Source organism: Pteropus vampyrus, unplaced genomic scaffold, assembly GCF_000151845.1.
Source record: "Pteropus vampyrus isolate Shadow unplaced genomic scaffold, Pvam_2.0 Scaffold76, whole genome shotgun sequence".
Classification (NCBI taxonomy): domain Eukaryota; kingdom Metazoa; phylum Chordata; class Mammalia; order Chiroptera; family Pteropodidae; genus Pteropus; species Pteropus vampyrus.
Genome location: NW_011888857.1, coordinates 4,586,279 through 4,608,652, shown reverse-complemented (window position 1 = coordinate 4,608,652; position 22,374 = coordinate 4,586,279). Strand labels below are relative to the sequence as shown.

At 34.6% G+C, this 22,374-nt stretch overlaps 1 protein-coding gene and 1 long non-coding RNA gene across 6 annotated transcripts in view; one reads left to right on the top strand and one right to left on the bottom strand.

Annotated features, from left to right (window-relative positions):
* BBOX1 (gamma-butyrobetaine hydroxylase 1) overlaps positions 1 to 22,374 on the top strand; it is a 58,630-nt gene that overhangs the window by 28,125 nt on the left and 8,131 nt on the right. For 2 of the 4 annotated variants that reach the window (XM_023532079.1, XM_011362577.2), the window contains exons 4-5: positions 4,070 to 4,268; positions 18,832 to 18,937. In XM_023532079.1, the coding sequence (XP_023387847.1) occupies positions 4,070 to 4,268; positions 18,832 to 18,937 (305 nt within the window). Of the gene's footprint in view, positions 1 to 4,069; positions 4,269 to 16,487; positions 16,747 to 18,831; positions 18,943 to 22,374 lie in introns of those variants that run through there. The other 2 variants (XR_002780954.1, XR_002780953.1) reach the window with 1 other exon arrangement.
* LOC111741300 overlaps positions 585 to 22,374 on the bottom strand; it is a 154,379-nt gene continuing 132,589 nt past the window's right edge. For both annotated transcript variants that reach the window (XR_002780955.1, XR_002780956.1), the window contains one exon: positions 585 to 3,210. This is a non-coding gene — a long non-coding RNA (uncharacterized LOC111741300). The remainder of the gene's footprint in view (positions 3,211 to 22,374) is intronic.

The following is a 22,374-nucleotide window of genomic DNA, read 5'->3' as shown; positions in this document are numbered from 1 at the left end:
TAAATTTGAAACTGGTTAGTCACAGTACTTTCTCTGAAAGTCATACTTAACATAACAGTATCAAAGTGACTCATGTTCTGCAATCAGCTACGGCTCTTGGTCACTAATTTCTGCAAAGCTCCTGTCACGGCACACCAAAATGAGAGCTATCATTGGAAAATTGTAAACTTTGCAGAACTTAAAAATCTTTGCTACCACACTCTGATAGTAAAATCTAGTAAATTTGAATTATTTATAGTACATAATATGCTGTCTATGGTATTGATAGCCTTGTTTTATACTGGAGTATCTTTGTGTGAATATGATTAATTTTACACATGTAAACTGTAATGTATTTATTAAAAGAATCTAACTCATTTTGTATTTTTAAAACAGAGGGTATTGCATGCGTATGCATGTGTGTTCGAGAGCATGTTGTTGTATGTGTGCTATTCTAGAATGGGAAAGTGACTCATGCAGAAACAAAAATCCACTGAAACATGCTATCGATGTGTACAAATGTACACAGTGCTCTAAGCAGATGCTTCTTGAATCCAAAATACAAACTCAAAGTTTTAAAAACATCTACATCTAGTGAAAATGTTTTTTCAATCTCTCTTTATTATATTTCTTTGCTTCACGGTCTTCAAAACTCTCTGGAAAGTGATAATGGCCTTAAGTAAAACCAAACTGACATGGATCACTGAAATACAGTGGCATAAACTAAAGAAAAGAACCTAGCTGATTTTTAAGCCTTGGTTCATGTCACAAAAGGTGAATAGCAATGTTGTTGCAGTGTTGTGCAATGTAACCCACCCATAATGTTTTTTCTGCACTTAAAATCCTGACTAGAAGCCAAAGCTTATCTTTAAACATCCATGCTTGAACAAGTTCAGACAAAGTGTTCCTAATTGTAGCTTGCCCTGCTTTCTTTTTTATCTAGTAGATTTCTTTCATAAGCAACAGAATAAGTTATGGACATTCAGACACAGGACATGAAAATACATGTGATGACAGTATTTCAAGGTATCAAATGTTTATTTTATATGTAGTTGTTAAAATTGCAGACTTTGGAATCAGTCACCTGAATCTGACTGACTATTAGCTCTGCAAATCATTAGCTACATGTCTTGGATTTCTGTTCTCTTCTCTATTGCATGGGAATAATTAAGGCATCTATTGCCTACATTTTTGTGGACATTAAACGAAATAATATATGAGAAACACCCAGCACTTTCCTGACACCTAAAAAGTACTCAGCAAATATTAGCTATTATTAATATTACTGTTATTATTAGTCTATTATGTGCCACACTCTGTACTAGGCTCTTTGTACAGTCTCACAATCAACAAAAGACCTGCAAGGTAAATATAATTATGGCTATTTTGTAAATTAAGTGACAGAGGCTCAGAGAAGATCCAAAAAAAACTAGCTGGTAAGAGGTAAACAATGATTTAAACCCAGGTCTCTTTGCCTCCATACTCTTTATTCATGTCCTATCTCATACAGTACCATCACATGTGGCTATTTAAATTTAAGTTTAAATTATTTGATATTAAGTAAAGTGAAAAATTTAGTTCTCAATTTCATTTGCTGTGTGTCAAGTCTCAATAGCCATTTGTTGCTAGTAGCTATGCTACTAGAGAGTACAGATAGAGAATATTCCCATCATCTCAAAAGTTCTATTTGACAATACTGCAGTCTAGACCATATTTACTCTCTAGGCTGGGCTAGTTTGTTCTCAATAGGGCATAAGATTTTCTTCTAGATATTACAACAAAGGTTCATCAATTATTTAACTCTTCGCAATAAAGACAGCACATTTGCTGCAGGGGGCCATGTAGAAAATACTAATCTAGCAGTCTACACGGTAATAGAAAAACCTGCCTTCAACCAGATCATCATAGTGTCCAAGAACTAGAAGAACCCTCAACTGTGGTTTAGATAATCTTTTTGCTCAATAGTGAGAACTAATGGCAATGGGAAGTCATGAAGCCAATGTGAAAATGCCAGATGAGTCTCTAACATCATATCTACCTCTAATACTCTATGGAACTATAATTTTCATTTGGGGTCAATAAGCTTAAAGCTGTTTTAAATATTTTTTAAGTTTCTAGATATAGTCTACCTAAGAGGTAAGCTTTAGAAAGAGGAGATGGTGATTTTTTATTTATATCCTTAATACTGTTGTTTTGCCTAGGGAATTTTTCTCCTAACTGGTAGCCAAATGACTTTTCTAATTAGGCAGCCAAATAAGTAATATGTATGACATTCATCACCTCGTTTTTGCAGAACTTTTCTATTGGTATCAGATATTACAATCTAGAAACTTTAAATGCAAAAAAACAAAAGGGATGGCAAAGCAAATGACCATATAAACCAACATTCAAAACAAAGCCCAATAGATTGCCTTTTTGAGAAGAGGCTCTTTCATATAAAACCAACCTTCTTTGATTTTAGAAGAAGGAGTTGAGGTATGAGGGACAGACCTGGGGAACATTATGCATGTAAAAGAGTAGCTGGCACCCTAGAAGGATCATTAGATAGACGATAAGATCCGATATCTCTTCATTAGACCGAAAGAGAAGGAGGAGTTAAAATGAGAAATTAGGAATCAGTAACTGGATATAAGATCAAATTCTTGAGAAGATGCAATAAGTAACTTGGGCCTGTGTAATATATTCAGTACTAAAGAACATTAAAATAGTTCAAAAGAATTAATGCAGCCACAAGAATTAATAGGCCTAATTTATAGTTTACAATTTAGGCCCCAGAGGTTCTGCCCCATTATGCAAGCTGTTATGCTTAATAACCCAGAAACTTTGGCAACATATGCATTTATAGTCTGATTAGGTCTTCCCACATACACACACCTACTATGCAAATGCCCTTATGCAACTATCTGGTATAAAGGCAGGAAGCGACTTCCTATACCTGCATGTATCTTTTCATTACTAAAGCTACTATCTGACTCCTAAGAAATACCTGTTTCTGCAAAAAACAGCCACGTTGACAACAGAGAAAATGATTTCCAGTCTACAACTACTACAAGGCAACACTGACTCATTTCTCACTCTTAAAAGGGAAGGTGGGGGGTGGTTAAGGTTTTCTGTAACATGACATATATTCCTCAGTTAGAAAAGTAAGGCATTGCTCAGATGATATTGAGATCATAAATTCTCCTTCTGTCACTTTTTAGGAAGGTTTACCTTCTAAAGGCCAGTTCTTTCCTAAAAAAAGAAAAAGAAGAAGAAATCAGATGGATTAGCTAGAGTTAGGTCTTTCCTGAATGTAGTTGTCAATATCTGAGTTATTTTCCTTGGCAAAATTACATTTCCTCTGTGTTCCACCTCCTTTGAGAGAGCCTAGTTTGCAAGCAAATTATTTTACATTTGTTTTCCTTTCTGTTTTTGCAAGTAAACGTTTTCATGAGCATTTAATCATGAGGAACCAGAGAGCTAAGGAAAGCATTTGACTTTATTTCATGTGGCATTGTCACAAAGGGGTCTATGCACCCCAGAACCACACCTTTCATCTTTTCTTCCCCGTGGCAAGTTTTTGCTGATTCCAAAGATCAATTTGACTCCATAGAAAGCTTCTTTTTAGCTGAAATAAGAGAAAGAAGGAACTGTACCTACAATGGCAAACACTCTCCCTATCCCCAGGAATAGGCATATGATATTCCAGTCCAACCTTCTGATTCTATCATCTACTTGGATTTGAACAATATGATTTGGCCATTAAAATACATAGTGTCTCAGGGTTATTTCTAAGCAGTGTCCAGGCAGAGAGTCCCTAAAGGAATACAGATCAAGGGCCATCCATAAACTTAACTACATTCTCTCAATAAATGTCGTATAAAAATTACCCATCGTGGGTTAGGCACAGTTGTAAGCAGGAGGCATAATAGACTAGCGTGGCTCCAGGGAAGAAAATTTGGTAACTTAGGCATTTGTACTATGATAAAAATTTAGTAAATTCCATGACAAATCAAAGGCCTACACCAGTCCCTTCTCTGAGGTCATCACAGTATGTAAAAATAATATAATCCCATCTAATTTCTTCATTTTTTTTTTTTTTAATTTACAGAATGTCAGTACTGGGGCTCAGAGCTCCAGCTACCTTCTTTGGATTTTGAAGATGTCTTAAGAAATGATGAACATGCATACAAGTGGCTCTCCAGCCTCAAGAAAGTAGGCATAGTGAGACTCACAGGAGCATCTGACAAACAAGGAGAAGTTTTAAAACTTGGGAAAAGGATTGGTTTCCTTTATCTCACATTTTATGGGTGAGTCACTAATAGTTTATATTCTGCCATTATATATAAAGTTTGATATATTTCTCACAATGGGGACTCTTTTAGTTGGAAATACAGAAATTTCCATATCTTGAGTGGGAAGTCAGATGAGAAGAATGAGTCTAAAAGTGGGATTTCTCTGAGAATGCCTAGAATTTTTAAGAAGCCTAAAAACCCAAAGACATCAGATGCCAAAGACATCAGGCTAGTTGTAGGTGATGTATTAGTTTGATAGGGCTGTCACAACAGAATACCATAGATTGGGTGGCTTAAACAACAGAAATTTATTTTCCCATTGTTCTAAAGGCCAGAAAGTCCAAGATCAATATGCCAGCAGGGTTGATTTCTGGCGAGAGGTCTCTTCCTGGCTTGCAGATAGCCACATTCACAATGTCTCCTCACATGGCCTTTTCTCTGTGCACCCACACTCCTAGCATCTGTTCCTCTTATAAGGACACCAGCCCTACAGGCTCCAAGCTTGTGACTTAATTTAACCTTAATTAGCTTCTTATAAGGTCCTATCTCCCGATATAGTCACATTGGTTGGGGGTTAGTGCCTCACCATATGAATTTTGGAGGGACATAATTCAGTCCATAACAGGTGGGATGGAAGACTGTGTTCTTTCAAGATATTTATAAAATATTCAGCTTTACAAATGTTAAAGTTGATTAAACTTTTACCTCCCTAAATTGGCACAAAAATAAAACTGGGCCCTGGGGAATTGAAACCAGCCACTAGATGTGTTAAAAAAAATAAATAAATAAAAAATAAAGATAAAATTAACATGCAGAAAATTAAGTCTATGCACTTAGCAAGTAACAGGAAATATAATTGATTTTAACTTTGGAACAAGTGGCTGTTTGCATAAGAATTGCCTGGGAGGTGAAATTAATTATGGGCATTGAAACACTAACAACAGGAAATATTCATCTGGAAGTAGGAGTATGAGTATTTCTAATCTGTAGGGTAAAACCATCATGCGAGTTGGTAACAACTATTCTGGGGCTCATAGAGTAGAAGACATTGCCAGTAAAGAGAACCTTCAAAATCCCAAGATTGCTAACTGGTAGCATGCTGATTATATTCAGATGTGTTTTGTTTGGCCCAGTTAATGTTGAAAGAGAATGAAATTAGTCATCAGTACTTAAAAACTGGAAGATTTTACATTAAATACGGATCTGACTTTCTTGAAAAATCAAATCTGGCAGGAACTGAGCCTGAATGCCTGCATGCCAACAACCACCTGGACATAAAGAGAGGCTGCCCCATATGTTCACTCTCCAGTTTACCAAAGTCCTTCCCCAATATCAGATCTGTAAGGGCCTTGCTAGCCTTAGAGTTTGCCACCCTTAATCTATAGTTAGACTTCACCCATCAGTAAACAGAGTATTGAAAATATTTAGCCATTTACCCTCAATGATTTGAGCAAGTTTATTCATGGCAGAAGACTCTATCATATGTAGACTTGTTAGATCCAGCCCCCTCCTCCACCCCAAGAACTTACTTTTACCATTAGCATATTTGTGTCATATAAAATTTGTACCTTCTCTACATCTGCAAGAATTTGAATGGCCTTAGAGATTACAGCAGTAACAACAGGCAAATGAAAGAAGAGGAAAGCCTTGAAATTACTAAGAGCTTCAACTTAATTCTTTGTTTTTTATTTAATTTCCACAACTTTCTGAAACAGATATTATCCCCAGTTCACTGATAAAGAATCTGAAGCCCAGTGAATTAAACTATAACCCAAGTTCCCACAGGTACTTAGAAAGGAAACAGAGTTGGGAAGTGGGTCTGTTCTATCCCTAGACTTTCTAATCTACCTCACTATCAATAATATGAAGGAAGAACGTGGAAAAGATGCTTTTAGGCACTGGATAAAAACAGAACACTTCTAAATAAATCTCTTCTATGTTGTTTCACTCAGTAGACCTTTTGTATCTGTGCCAACACATTTCACAATTTCATAACAGCGGCCAAACTGGGGGCTCTTTGTGGTATTTCTCTAACTCCCACACCCACCCATCATATTAAGGGTCAGATTCTGAGTTCTAATTTATGACTTGTGTTTTGTTTTGTTTTGTTATTTTTTGTTATTACAAATCCTAAAAAAAAATAATTTGGCCACTGATCTAATATTGTGAAATTTATTGGAATAAATACTAAGGTTTGTTGTGAAAATAAATCAAACCTCCTACTACTGCTCCATTTCCTTTGTCCAAGACCTCTGCATCTAACCAGATAGTTTTAACTTACCCAATCTCACCTTCTGCAAATGATCACATTTCTTTCCCAAATCTCTCAAACTATACCACAGGCCAAGAAATGCTTTGCTTGCTGCTTTACTGCTACTCCCACCGATTATCAGGATCTCTCCTTTTTTTTTCTTTTTTCTTTTTTTTTTGTAGTTTTTAACTTCCTATCTGATAGAACAGTTTTGTTGTTGTTGCTTTGTACTTATTCGTTTGCTTATTTGTGGGGCTTTTTGTTGTTGTTAAGAAAATGAGAAAAGTGAATATTGTCCCTGAGGTTATTATTTTTTTTTTCTGCTTCTTTCCATGGTAATGTGGGAAAGGAACATTAAAGTTTAGGTAACATGATATTTAAAAGAAAAGGAGATATTTAGAACAATGGCTCTCAACCTAGGCTGCACATGGGAATAGCCCATTTAAAAAGTACTAATATCTGGGTCAATTCTCCAGAGATATTTTTTAACCGGACTTGGATTTGGCCCAAGTATCAAGACTTTTTAAAACTCTGCAGATGATTCTCATGTGACGCAACAGTTACAAACCTCTGGTTGAGAAGAAGGGGTACTTCAAGAGAAGGCAGATCTCAATTGGCAAAGAATTTGGGCACATTACGTCCTGTGAGCTCTTACATTTAAATACATTAAATGGCATTTATCATGTTCTTCTTTGTACTCTGCTAATGCTTGGACATGACTTCTCTTCACAACAAAATTAGTAACTGCCTCAATCAGGGTCCCTTTTTTTCATATTTTTGTTTCACCACTGGCAAAGTGCTTTACTCTTATTTGAAAAACAATTGGTTGCTGAGTGAGTGAATGGAATGAATAAATGAAGGAAATAAATAATGGAGAAGAAGGACTGCCAAAAACAGAAGAGGGATAGAGAAAGGAAAGTGAGTAAGGTTAAAGATAAATTTTGCTTTTCATGTAGATTTTTCAAGGTGCCTGATGTCCACTCTTGCTCACATGCCAAAAACAATAACAGCATGGTGTTACTTCACTCATGCCTCCCTTGTGACCTAATACCCACCTAAAACTTTTCCATATAAATAGCCTTATATTTGGAGAATTTGAATTGCATGGGTCTAAAATGAGAAGTATAATATCTATTTTTGGTTTGGAGCTGTCATCTCAATTATTGAGTCGTTGGATTCAACTACTAAATCAAAAGTGGTAATAGCTGTGAGGACAGAAGTGCATGTAATTTTACGCATCTGCATTTTCTTAGATGCTTGTCATTATTTTGTCAGTGCATCATTTAGACAATATTATTTTTGTACAACTATGTGAAATACACAGTAACCTCTGCCTTGATGATGAAAGCATTCCTGGGAGAAATGAGTATGAGTTGGTAAAGAAACTTCTGTTATCAATGTTATCAAATACATTTATTTGTGGAGCTGTGGGTAAAATGATAACTTCTTTAGAAGGACTGGAACCTTTGATCTGGGACAATGTAGTTTTTACAGAGTAGGGCCAAATGCCTCATCCCATGGCCTTGACACCCCCCAAACTTCAATAAAAAATCGCTTTCTGGATAATTTTTTATTGAAGAAATTATCTGATCTTTATGACATAATTTTATACAATGAAAAATAGTCATTGTAAACTATAATTAATCTATACACTGCCATCTTCAGTGATTATACCAAGTTAGAATGTTTTACTCCCACGGAGTAAATTCAAAAGTACAGTCACTGCCAATCAAATAGAATGTCCTTATCAGTGGTAACATTGTTTACTCATCTACGCAACAACTGTTTCTTGAATACTGCTATGTGCAAGGCACTGTGCTAGGCGTTTTGTTCTGAACTAGATTTGATTTTCTACTTTATGGAAAATAATCTTTGGTGATAGCTTATTATGAATAAATATAAATACTTGAGTCAATTTCATATAAATAATCTAGACTAATAAAAATTCCATAAAACCAGGAACAGACTGAAGAGTAACCCTGGACTTTTGACATTACAAATGAGGGAATCTGACAGTCGATGCATGCCAACAGTAGTTAAAGGTAGTGCACAACTGAAAGGTGATGCTCTCCCAGCATGGTGCAAAACATGGTCAAGATGGGGCAATATCTAGCTAAAGATATGGCCATTAGAGAAAATTAAGCCAGACTCCTCAAAGTCTATACAAGCTACCATTGTGTAAACAGGTGCAGCATTAATGAACGTATATTTAACACTCCATAATGCCATACAACCCCTCTCCCCATCCTAAGCTAATCCAGTTCAGAAGCTAGCCTTTATCTCAAGCCATTCTTCCCCATTCTAGCCATCTCATATGGATCTCCCTTGTTTTTCTATCTCCCGGTCTTTATTCTGCCCACAGACAATCTGCCCCAAGTCTCCTTTTTTTTTTTTTTTTTGCCTTCTTTTCAGCCTTTCTTTCCTTTCATTTGACCTATTAACCTTTGTCCTCCATCCTTCCAACCACCACTCCTGCAACATCTTCCCTCTATCTGGCAGCCTCTGAAGCTCTAGGAAAAAGAATCCTCCTTCCAGCCTCCGCTCTGCAGGATTCCCCACCAGCATCTTTCCCTAAGCCTAGGGCATTATAATAAAACCAAGTATTTTAGTCTTCATCCAAGTGAGCCAGTTTTGCATTCTGAACTGCCCATCAGGAAAAAGAAGTGGAAATTCTCTTCTCTCCCACATATATATATAACATCTAGTAAAGCAATTTATAATTTTATGAAGATTGTACTTTTAGTGGTAATGCATACAAGAAAAAAAATGAACAACTTTGTTGTAAGATATCACTACTATTTGACGGATCGTAGGAATGTATGCTGGTGTTGGTCTTTTAAAAGCATAATTCTGATGAGATAACATTGAGAAGTTCAGATGGTCTTCCCTAAAAAAGCAAAATCATATCCTCAAAATTCTTTTTATAATTAGTTGGACAACTACATAAACTGGCTAGATTAGGGTGTCATTATTTGTGTAAGCTCATGTATATGGGTGTTTATGTAGGTGTGACACCAAGAGGTAAGGATGATTCCATGTTATTTTTTTAAAAAAGTGTTTACCACCAGTACTGTATATTAACTAGTTATCCAGCTTGTGACTACCAGTCAGAATAATCTTTGAAAATAAGGCATGCATATCTCATTGCCATTGCCCCTGTGTACTGAGCTACTTGTAGGAAGAAATAATCAGGATGACACCTTTAGCACTAGCTCAGTGCCTTGCACACAGGAAATTTTAATGAACAGGAATGCGTGCTAAGATACTGGGGACTTCCATTTTGTCATTGTTGACATTTACCAGTCTTCGGTTAGAAAATTAACCTCATCAGCAATTCTGAGTCACCTTTCTTCCTCAGAAAGTCAATCAGAAGAGATTACAAATTTCAGCCTTCAGCAAGACTGCCTTCTTTCTACAGTGGACTGCCGGAAGTTGAGATTTTCTTCTTTCCATGAATGTTTTATTTGCTGGCCCAAGCAAGTTGCATTAATACATGTAACAATGATTAGACTAATGAGAATAATGAGGTAAAAATGAAAAATATGTTTTCTGAAACACTAACATTACAGATAAAGATGGTGAGAGACAGTGAAAGAAAAGGTCAAAGAAAAGAAACTTAGTCGTAGTTAAATTTTATCTTGAGGAGACAAGCATGGAAACTGTATAATTGCTGACTAAAACTTATAAGGCCACAAATTATAGCGGAAAATATAAATAATTGTTGTGGAACAGTTAGTTCCGGACAGTTTAGGAAAGAATTAAGGACCCAATGCCCTAGAGCATCTGTGTTGATTGCATTATTACCCAGAGAGCTGCCCATAGAACCAATAGGGAAACAGAATTTAATCACAGCTTCACTGCTGGATATTTGTAAGTGAGAAGTTGACCTAACCTTTCATGTAATTTCCCAGAGCTCTATGATTCTCCTCAACTGAGGACTTACCCCTCTTTCTATAGGAGTGTTTTAATACCTGTCATGCCCTTTGAGGCCTTTGGATGAAAACTTTGCTGGAAAAATGTAAAATGCTACTACTACTGTCTGGCTTTGCATCTGCATGAATGAGTGCCTTGCATTCAGACTTCAATGGATGATTAAAATAATGTCAAACAGAAAATAGTGGGCTGTTTGTCAAATACCATACAGTCCAGTTAAGAGTTAACAAAATTGACCCAATAAACTTAATTTAAAAAAAAAAAAAAAGAGTTAACAAAATTGAAATGGCTTTGGAGAGTGCAAGTATATCTCTCTTCTAGCATTCACTGGATTTCTGCTAGCATTTCTATAAGCCAGCCCAGCAGCATTTCACACATTATGCCATATTAGAGAGTGAGGGTGTATGAGTGAAAAATATTATTATTCCTTGGAATTTGGCCCCTTAGAAATTGCTACTACCATTAGCACTGCCTCCAAATCTGACTTTGAAACAGCTATTTGCCTGATATACATATTACCAGAAAACGTTTGTCAAGTGTGGGAGCTGAACAGTGAAAGAAAAGACAAGTTTACACATTTTGCTGAAGTTCTAGCCAAGAAATTGCTTGAGAAAACCACACAGCCCATCGTGAATAAAAATGGCTTCTGAGCTATGAAAAAAAAAAAACTGAAAGCAATTCAGACTTGGGAAGAAAGCAAAGAAAATTTGTCTGAGTTCTAAATTTAGTTGTAATTCCATCCTACTTTGTAAGAAATTCACACTGGGATTTCTTAATGAGTTGTTTTAAGATTTACTGCTAACCATAGTGTTTGAGTTGGGGCAGGGGCCTTTAAAATGTGTATTCTTAGGAGTCTTAGGGTTTCCTAAAGCAGAGTAACAAGCTACACACTTTCGGCCATTGTGAACCCAGCTTATGTTATCAGCCAAGAGCCAGTCCCTGGGGTTCCCTTTGTAATATTAGGTTTCATAGTAATTAAAGTTGCTGCCAGCAAAACCGCTTGAGTATGAGGTCATCTCATGAATGAAAGGAAAAATAACTTCTGTGCCTCATGCTCCTCTAGAAATCATTTGAAGAAATTTATGAGATACCCTAATAAGGTAGTTGCTTCTCTACAAGCCATCTAAATCTCAATGATTATACTCTGTGCAGTCAGGACAGGCAGCTGTTATTGGGATGGGAAAAATAATTTTTTATTAAGCACCTTTTATGTGCTAAGCATCGAGCTCAATATTTTACCATCATTATCCTGAATCTTCACAATCCTGATAAGAATAATTACCTCTATTTTAAAGGCAAGAAAGCTGAGACAGAACAATCAGTCTGCAAACCCAGGTTTACTTGACTCAGTAGTCTGCAGTCTTTCCTTTATATGATGATACTATGGCAATTTGTTGTTATCTAACATTCCTTCTATAGACCCTAATGCCATAATAATCTTGACTGTCAAATGTCGCTTCTACTCATATTTATAGTTCAGATACTAGGGAATAATTTAGTGAGATTATATGGAAATTTCTTAAACTAAATCAGAATGACAGCACCAGAATATTAATTCCCTTCTCCTCTAGTAAGTTCAATTATAGCCAACTGTTTATTATGCAAAAGGAAAATGATAATTGACAAAGAATCAAATAGTCATGAGAAGATGAAGTGTAAATTTTAATCTTTCACATCAATAATCTAAACTAGAATCCAATTCTTGTTTAGATTAAATAAAGTAAGTACAATTAGACCTCCAAACCCCAAAAAACCTCTAAATAAGCTTAATGTGGAAATTATTGTTATTGTTATTGCCTTGCAATGGTTTGCATTCTAAGTTTTTCATAACAAAGGCCTTTGGGATTTTCTTTGAAGCAAATTGCTATAACATTTTTCTATATATTATAGAAGTAGTTATTTATCATCTTTCTATCATTATCCGTCACCATTTCTATTATTGGCAGTATCATTAACTTTTAAAATAAATTTTTAAAATACACTTCTCATAATAAAGTAAAATACAAATCCAGAAAAATCACATAAAAGTATAGCTCAATGAACTGTTATTGTAAGTCAAACACTTTTATACACCATCCAAGTCAAGAAATGAAACATTGCCAGCCACTCTAAAACCCATCCACATATCCCAACCAATCTCAAACCTCTATTTTGTCCCCTAATGTGATGGCTTTCCTGAATCTTATGGTATTTACCACCTTATTTTCCTGTTTTAAAGCATAATAATCCTAGTGTGCATCTCTTAGCACTACAGTTTGGTTTCCCAACTTTTCTTTCTTTCTTTTTTTTTCTTTTGGTATCTGTTTCTTTTCTCTCCTACAATTCACTTCTAGTAAGTACAAATTTAGTAATCAGCACCAGTACTGTGTCAACGTATCACTACTCACTTTAGTTGTCTGAAGCCCATTCTCTTGTAAATTCCTCAGGAAGGACTCATGGGAACAATATTCTCTGAATTCTTGCATGTTGACAGCAGTTTAAGGTTTTTATAACTCGAAAATTAACTTGGCTAAGTATAAAATTCTTGGCTTACAGCATCTTTAATATGCACTACAATTTTATTAGTTATCTAATTTTCTCTTTCTTCTAAGTAATTTGATCTTTTTTTACCTGGACGCTTAAAAGATTTTTTAAGACCAGTAATTCATTGGTTGTTCTGGGGCAATTTTAAAGGGAGTATATCATTTGGTCTTTTGGTATGCAGTTTCAATTTTTTTTTTTTAATTTCAAGAATCTCTTTTTTTGAATTATAGTTTTTAGTATTTGTTCTGATCTTTGCTTTGGGTTTCTTCTTTCAAGAACTCCTAATATACATATGTTAAATCATCTTTGCCTATTCTCTGAATTTCTTACCTTCTCTCAAATCCTTATCTCTTCCTTTTTCTGACATTTAAATTTTTCTCCCTTTTGTTTTCTAATTATCCAAAGACATCATCTATTATGCTTATTTGATATTGCATTCCTTCTAGTTTAGTCTTAACTTTTTTAATGATTTTTAAATTTTTTTCCCTGAATGTATTATCCTATTTTTGAGGTTCTGATTCCCATGTAGATTATTCTTTCATATATTGTTCCATTAATTAAAGTATTTTTGTTCATTAGAAGTAGATATAAAAACAGAAGTTAGAAATAGAAAAAAATATTTTCTGGCATGTAGTCTGTAGGTGAGCTATTTTGATATTCTCTCTTTTTTTCCTTAAAACATCTATTAGACTAGACCTTAATCATTTTATGTTGCTAATTTTTGTGTGAAATTTGTTTTTTTGAGATATTATTTAGAAATCTTTTGTAACTTACAGTTTTAAGCTATATTTCAAAACTATAGCTGATAACATTGTAAGATCTCCTGGTTCCTTTCCTTCATTTTTGCCTAGGCCTTTTTCTTTTGTCCCTGTATTGCTCAATTTGGAGTCTGTTTCTCAGAAGGAAGCTTTATCATGGAAGGGAGTTTGATAAATTTTTAAGAGTTTATGGGGCCTTTGCATGGATGGACTTCTTATACTCAGCTGTACTGAAATGTGAAAATCCCCTTTCCAGTTTAACTGCCATTCTCAAATTGCCCTACTACACGTTCCAGTAAATATGCTATGATTTTGGAATTTTCCAGATCCTTCAGGTACCTAGCTGCTTCCCTCTCCTTTCTCCTACACACTTGCCGATATCACACATTATGGCTTTAGCAGGTTTATCTCTATACTCCCACTCATTTTGGGAGTTCACAGAAATATCTTGTCATCTAATTTTGATTAAATGTTGTCCCTGGATTTTGGGGTTTGCACACTAGATGTTTTGCAGGCAATATTCAAAGAAATTAAAAGCTATGTCACCACCATAACCTTAGCATTTCCTTCATTTACTTGTTTACTTTACATCTTTAGGTATCATAGAGATTTCCATATTAGTTTAATGGACTGAGTAAGTGTGATACTAGATGTCAGAAAAGTTACTGCTATCTTTCTAGTTTGTATTTGGGATATTAATTCTCACCTAAAAAATAGTATAAAATTTTAATATTCAAAAATAAATGCAGTGTAAATGTGTATCCATAATACAAGTAGAACTGAAAAAATAATAACTTTTTAAAACATAATTCTATCAATTTTGTCAAGTATTATTTACAAACAAGCATAACCCTCCTGCTAGAATTAAAACAATAACAATAATTGATGGCTAAAGTATTTATGGATTAAATAGACATATAATACATAGCTTAGGCTAAGATTAAAGTTAATAGTCAGACAATCAGGAAAATAACACAATTCACTATTCTAGAGTCCATGTTCTCAATCAACAAACATTTTTGATAGAGGGTTAATTGCTATGAGATAAAGAATATGTTTGAACTCAGTTCCCTAATGTAATAAAATATTTTTTCTAAGACTTTACAGGACAATAAGAAAAGCAGAAATTTGAAGAGAAACCGAGAATAAACAGAGCAAACTCTCTCCACTCCAGCCCAAACTAAACTTCTCTTACTTCTGTTAGGCCATGTTCTCTCTCTCCACTGGGCCTTCTAACATGCTATTTCTTCTTCCTACAATGACTTTTACTCTTCTAGGCAAATTCTACCTAATCTTTATTTCTTCACACTCATAACAGTTTGTACTTTAGCTTTGGAAAATAAATCATACTAATTTGTCTTCCCCACAGACTGTAAGTTTCAAGAGGTACAAGTTTGTTCTATTCTATTCTGCATCCTCATTTCCTGGACCATTGTCTGTGTCTAATAAATGATAATGGGAAAATAAATGTCTGGAGCTCTGGTGAGTGATTACTTCTGGGAAGTCATATGTGAATATGTTACTACTGTAGTTAGAAATAATATGCAAACTGATATTCCTTTGGATGGCTGACTATAAAATTTTTTGTTAGCTAGAAGATTCTTTTCCAAGTTAAAATTTAAAAATTAAAATATGAGGCATTATGTTTTCAGTCCAGCTGGTTAGGTAATGATGTTCAAAAGAAGATATTCTTCTATAATCTGCAAGAAGAGCTTGCAGCAGGTTAACTGGGAGTTGTAGCTGCTGATGATAATAAATCCAAGTGGCAGATGTAGAACATCTTTTCATATAAGTAGTACTTCAGAAAAGACAAAGATTACAGATAAATCCAGCATGATTTTCCAAGTGTGAGCCACTAACCAAAAGAGTATAAAATCTGTCACCAAGGGTATAAAGGATAAATCTACAAAAACAATATTTAAGCATTTATAAACACTGAAGTTTTCAAATTTATGACAAAACACTAGAAATATCATGAAATGTCATGATATCTATCACTGGCCATCTAGATTTGAGTGAATCTAGCAAATTAACATTTAAATCAAACCCATGAAATATTCTCTAAAAATCATGATTTTAATGTACAGGAGCTTTTGACAAAACCCTTGAATAGATGAGAAAAATATAAGGGAAACTTCTAATTAAATGCTGAAAATGACATGAATGGCTTAGTGGTTTTTTGTTTTTTTGTTTTTGTCTTCGTTTTTTTTTTTTTTAAGTAGCATCTTTGTTTCTTTAGCTTTGTTGAAAATTGCATCTTTGGCAAAAGCAGGGTTATATGTAGCACAATACCATTGGATTAAGATGCCTGCCTCTTTGGTTTTAGAAGAATCTGGCCCAGCACCTCTGCTTCACTCTTGACAATTCTTGATAATCTGCTTGAGTTGTTGCATTACTTGGAACAACTTTAGAATGTGTCTCTAATGAGAGGTGCATGTAAGTACACCTTTATCTCACTAAGGCTTCACAAGAGGGCTTTTAAAAAATGGTTTCTACACAGGCTGCTGGATCATGTTTGCATTTATTTCTGCTGTGTTTCATTGGAGATTTGGATCTGGGAAGGTGAAATGAAAACTTAGAGTCTTAGACAATCAGCAGCAGCCTTCTCAGCATGATTCATTTCTGTAAGGATATAGAAAGGTAGACCAAATGACATTTCTAGAATTTTTCCAGACTTATGCTAGAACTATTAGGAGAATGTTTTATGATTGGAATTGGCTCACTCCTTTCCTGGGATTTATCATTATGCATGACCACAGACTTTTAGACTATACATCCCATACCGTGCCAAAGATACTTTAGGGCTGAAAAATGTTGATCATCTCCTGCCAGTTAGCTCAGAAGACTGAAGAACTGCTCTGATGAAGCCAAGTAATAGGCTCCATCCCTGTAGAAGCCAGTTAATGTCAAATGAAGAGAGCTGTTCCCTGGCTAAAGCTTGCACCTTGAATCTCAGCCAGCTCTTGGCTGCAACAAAACTCAGTTAATTTACCCTTGATCATAGGAGAAACCAGGAAAGACAATGTAGGTGAGTCAATGCAAAACCATCATCACTCTTGAAAAGAAAATCTAAATATAGTCATTTCCTCCTGACAGTGTCAACAGCATCATCTTCTTAGTCAAAAGTTGTTATATATTCTACAACTTGAAATTACTTTGTCTCCTTAAATCCCTTCCTACGTGTTAATTCTTGGAATGCTGATGTTGACAGCAGTCTCTATCTGTATTATATATGGGATTTGGAGTGGCATGAACTTTATAGAGAACATGTATTTCTTGGCTACAGTCACTAAATATAATGGATTGCCTGACTCATACTTGAAATGAGTTGCAGCAGGCTGTATACACTTCTTTTCTCCTTTCACTGGGTCTCTTTCCAGTTCATGGCCACATGTGGATAGCTCTTTAACCTTTACTAAAACATACACTAGGCTTTCCATCCTGAATTTAAATGAGGGGGGAAAAAAAAAAACCAGAGCAAAGTAGCTAGTTTTATCCTCAACCCCAGAGAACGGAGGAAGAAGCAATACCTTTTCACTTCAGATTCCTCTGCCTAAAATACATCTCTCAGAAATTCACAGTTTTCCTTTCCTGATTTTATTCAGGTTTCTATGAAAAATGCCAGCTCTTTCTAAAAGAGCAGTTCCCAAAGCATCATCTTTGTCATGATATTCTCCTGATCTCCAGTTCTTATCTCCTTATCTTGCTTTATTTTCTTAATAGGACTCATCTCTATGTGATATTAGATTTGGTAATTCATCTTTTTTGTTTCCTGCTCTATATCTAAAGCAAAAACAATACCTGGAATAAAAGAGATGTTCAATATATATTTTTCAATAAATGATGTGATAAATGTGAACATAAATAAATAAATAGATATTGTAAATCATACATATATATATATATAGTGGCTTTTTTTTTTTTCAAAACAACTTTGGTTCATTTGGAAACACAGCTTCCTTCCAATTATCCATTGTCTCAGACTTCTGAGAGAAAAGCTTTACAAAATCTGAATAATGGTTTCTTTTCTTGTCACAGAGTTGCAAGTAATCCCTAGTTCTTTTGTTAATTAACATCTCTTAACTTTTAAGCCAAGTTGTGTTTTTTGATGATGGAGATAAAAGTTGGCATAACACAAAATTAACCATTTTCAAGGGTCATTTATTCCAATGACAATGTTTTAAAACAATTATTTCTATCTAGTTTTAATACATTTTCATCACTAATTTTTTTAACTAATTATTCACCTTGGAAGGGTAGGAAACTAATCCATTACATTGCAAAATGCTAAATAATGGGAAAGAATTAAGCATATATCTCATCATTCCTATGTAGATATTGTATGGGGTAACCAAATACTAAATGAGGGAAAACAGATCTTTTAAAACATTTTCAACTGATAAACAAAAAAGAAATTTTTCTTTTGTATTTCACTCTTTAGGACTCGTAGTGAATTGATGGATCTAGCTGTGTGCAAACATCACAAAAAGAAAGAAATCTAGACAGTCTGTATCTTGTAATAAAATAATACCATCTACGTTTTTTCAAGAATTAAAAAGCCCCTACATTTAGCTGCCAATTTCCCAGAAACGCAGAGGATGGAGGAACAGGTTAAACTATACTATGACTATGCAGAATGGGAAGAAACTTTTTAATGAGTAAGAAGTTTTAATTTAGATTAATGGAAATGTTTTGAAACTAGGTAGATAGAGCTGGTGACTACCAAAATTTAAAGGTATTAAATGCCACTGAATTGTTCACTTTAAAATGATTTGTTTTATGTTATGTGAATTTCACCTCAATAAATTATTTATAAAAAAGCACTACAGCTATGAAAAAACATAACCTACAATTTCACATACACCTCTTTATAAACTGTAGGCTAGACAGATGTATTCTCTTTTGGAGAGGAAAAGAGCTGTGAGGAGATGCTAATTCGGAAATGGTTACTTTAGGAAAAGAAAGGTCAGTGTATCTTTCTTGGCTGATGGTCATTAAGGTAATTATTTCATAAAGTGAAGTTTCCATTTCCCCCATGTATCAAGTTCATTCTAACACATTTCCTCTGGCTTAGCAACAGCCTGTTTAAACATATGTTTCTTGTATTTTACAGACATACTTGGCAAGTGCAAGACAAAATCAACGCAAACAATGTAGCTTACACAACTGGGAAGCTAAGTTTTCACACTGATTATCCAGCCCTCCATCATCCACCTGGGGTAAGGTGAGCCTCATCATATCTTCCATAAGGCAGGCCAAGGACCAATGCCCTATATTTTGAGCCTAGAAAATTATATGTTTCACTAGCTAATTTGTCTTATGTAGATCTTTCTCCAAACACAATCCAAACTCACAAAATCTCTGTACCTAAATCCTAAATAGCTTCACATTCCCAAGGGATAGAAGAATTTCATGTTATGGTTTTTTTAAAACAATTTTTGTTTCTTCCTGAAAATAACCACTGGCACTTTTGCTTTGCAAATACATTTAACCACAGCAGTACATTTTGAGGCCCTTTTGCACATTTACCATTCCCAGGAGAATTTAAAAAGAGCAAAGAAAACAAGGGAACATAATGTAGGATTTTTCCTACAAAGTCACATGGCCATCATTCATATTAATTAACTATTACTGCAAAAAAAAACCACTCTATAACTAAATGACTTAAAGGAACATTTACTTAGGTCATGTTTTTATAGTTTGAGCTGCCTCCATCTGGGCAGTTCTGCTGCTGCTGAGTTGGCTAGGGGCTAGTTAACCTAGGTAGTAGCTGGGATGGCTGTCTCTGCTCCACTTGATCTATCTTATCATTCTCCAGCTGGCTAGCCCACCCAGGCTTATGCACGTGGCAGCTGTCAAAGTTTCCAGAGAACAAGCCAAAATATATAAGGCCCCTCAAGACTTAAGGTAGTAAGAGACACAATGTTACTTCTGCCATGTTTTATTTCATTTTATCATTTATTTATTTATTTATTTATTTTGGTCAAAGCAAGTCATAAGTTTTGGTCAGAATCAAGAGATGAGGAAGTAGAGGCCACCTTTTATGGGAAAAGCTGCAAAGGCATACTACAAGGGGTATGAAGTCAAGGAGCAGAATAGCTCTGTCTATTTTTGGAAACCGTCTGCTCTCCGGTCAAGATTTATTGTCAAGGAAGGAAATGTTGGGCATGGAACTACAAATCCTCCAGAATTTCTAGAAGGACCCTCTTCCACTATGTTATTACAAAACTGTCATTTTGTAAAACCAGCTACATTTTACAAAAGCATTGTTTTTGCTAAACCAAGAAACAAATAATCACAAAGCTACCTTTGAAAAGATATTTCGTTTCTATTTTTAGAGCTAAATGGGACTAAATGAAATGACTACACAGAAATTTATATCTTTAAAGGTAAATAGAAGAGGAAATTTGGAGTTATTCTCTAGTTAATGAAGATAAGATGGATAAAAATGAAAATTACTCAGTTTTTTCCATCATGCTGACTGAACAAGTTTTCTCTGTGCCCTCGTTTTTATCCATTGTCCTCGCCAGTACTAACTAAGCTGGTCTAGTATTTGACTTCACATTTTAAATTATTTTGCTGATTGTAAAATACCAGATGAGTTCTTTGAACTAAATGATGACAGTGAAATGACCACTATAGTCATTTTGGGAGATGGGGCTTGGGGGAGGAAGTGATATACAACATGATTTATTCTAATCGTGGTCCAAAAATTTTCTAAAACGTTATAGGGTTAAAAGCCAAAATAATCAGCTCGGTTTGTCTGCTAAATATAGATTGGAAAGTTATATGGAATAAAGTTTTAAAAATTAGACCAGAAAACTAAAGCTTCTATTTGAATTTTTAAATTATCTGCGGTGGGTTTTTTTGTTTGTTTGTTTTGTTTTGTTTTGTTTTGTTTTGTTTTGTTTTGTTTTGTTTTTTATGAGTTTAGGTTTTGTTTCTGGGTTAAAATTGAAAGCCTATGGAAAAGTGATTAAATGACTTCATAAATATTCCTAAAGTATAGTATAGTGCTTGACATTTTCATAGCATTTTGTAGTCTTTCAAAGCATTTTTACTTACATTACTTTATCTGATCTCTCTTAGCATTCCTTTAAGGTAGAACAGGATGAATCATGTATTTTTATGTCCAATGAGGAAATGACACACAGCAAGGTTAAATACTTTCACAAGGTGACATCTGATTAATAGGGAACTTGGAATTGAACCCAGGACTCGATCTAGCTTTTTCACCACACCATACTGGTCTTGAGTTGGACTTTCTAATTTCTATAATTTATATAATGTGATGAATATTTATAGACATTGTCATATGTTAAAAACTCTTTAAATACAGCAACTGAATCTTATACTTCTCTGTATTCCAAGATTTAACCCAGCACCTTTCATGTAGTAGAGATTTAACCGACATGCTATCAAGAGGCAAAGAAATGCCGTAAAGTTGCACCTGTCTCCATCAGCAAAGTTGTACCTGTCTCCATCAGCAAATGAAACATCCAAAGCTAAAATCTCTCAATGGGAGATTTTAAAAGATGATTCCTGAAATGTCTAGATTTTATTAAAAGAATAGTTAAAATATAGGCACCTCCTTGTGCTATTGTTTTTCAGGGATTTTGGCCCAAAGTTCAAGTGTTTTCATAACAAACAGAATAAGTCAATGTTCTTTTCAGTACAGACGAAATGATCCGGATAAGTTACCTGCTGAGAATTCAGTTTGATCAATTTGGATCATATGGGTCAGGGACAAGGAAGCACATCTTTAATGAAATGCAGATGTTGCTTCACTCACTTCTTTGTCTGGGCCAAAAGTCACATGCTGCCATAAAGTAACATTTAGAAAGAAAATATTTTTGGTTCTGAATGACTTACATGAAATAAAGTTGGGTTTTATACACATCAACATATATTTACTTTTTGAATTAGCAGTGAAAGTGTTATCTGGCTCCATCATCTTTTTTCTTTCATTAAAATATAAGTATATAACAGAAGATTATTACTTGGCCTTGCCATATGTAAAAGACATCAGATGACTTTTGTTAAAATTTATATTTGAAATATTCTGTGACTTCATTATGGAAAATCTAAGAAACAAAATTAAAGAACACTGATTCTCCCAGAGACAAAGTTATGCTATTGTTTTGCCTTCTTGGAGTTTGGCACATTGAGGCTGAGATTTTCATTTCATCTTCTTTTAATCCAGTTGCTTCACTCTTCAATGCCCTGGTGATGAGGTAGTTTCCTGCAATGACTTGGTCAGCTTAGGCATGTATTTTTTTTGAGTTTAGAAAAATTGGCATCAGTTTAAGAGCTGAACAATTACCAATTTAGACCAGTTCTCTCCTAACATCAGAAAATAAGGCATCATCAATCTGAAATGGAATTTTAAAGTTTACAAAGCACATAGACACATACTACACAATACTGAATTATTAAGAGTACTGTAGAAAAAAATTCTTTTTTTATAGGAAAAGAACTTGCTGTATGAAGATTTTAAGGCAAATAAACCAAAGTCTGAATTCCACCTTTACCATCCATTAGCTGAGATTTTACTAGCCGGACAATTTTTTTCAGCTCTGGGTATCAGTTTCTTCACCTTCAAAATGGAGATAAAAGTATCAAATTCTAAGGACTATAGTGAAAAATTAATAAGTGT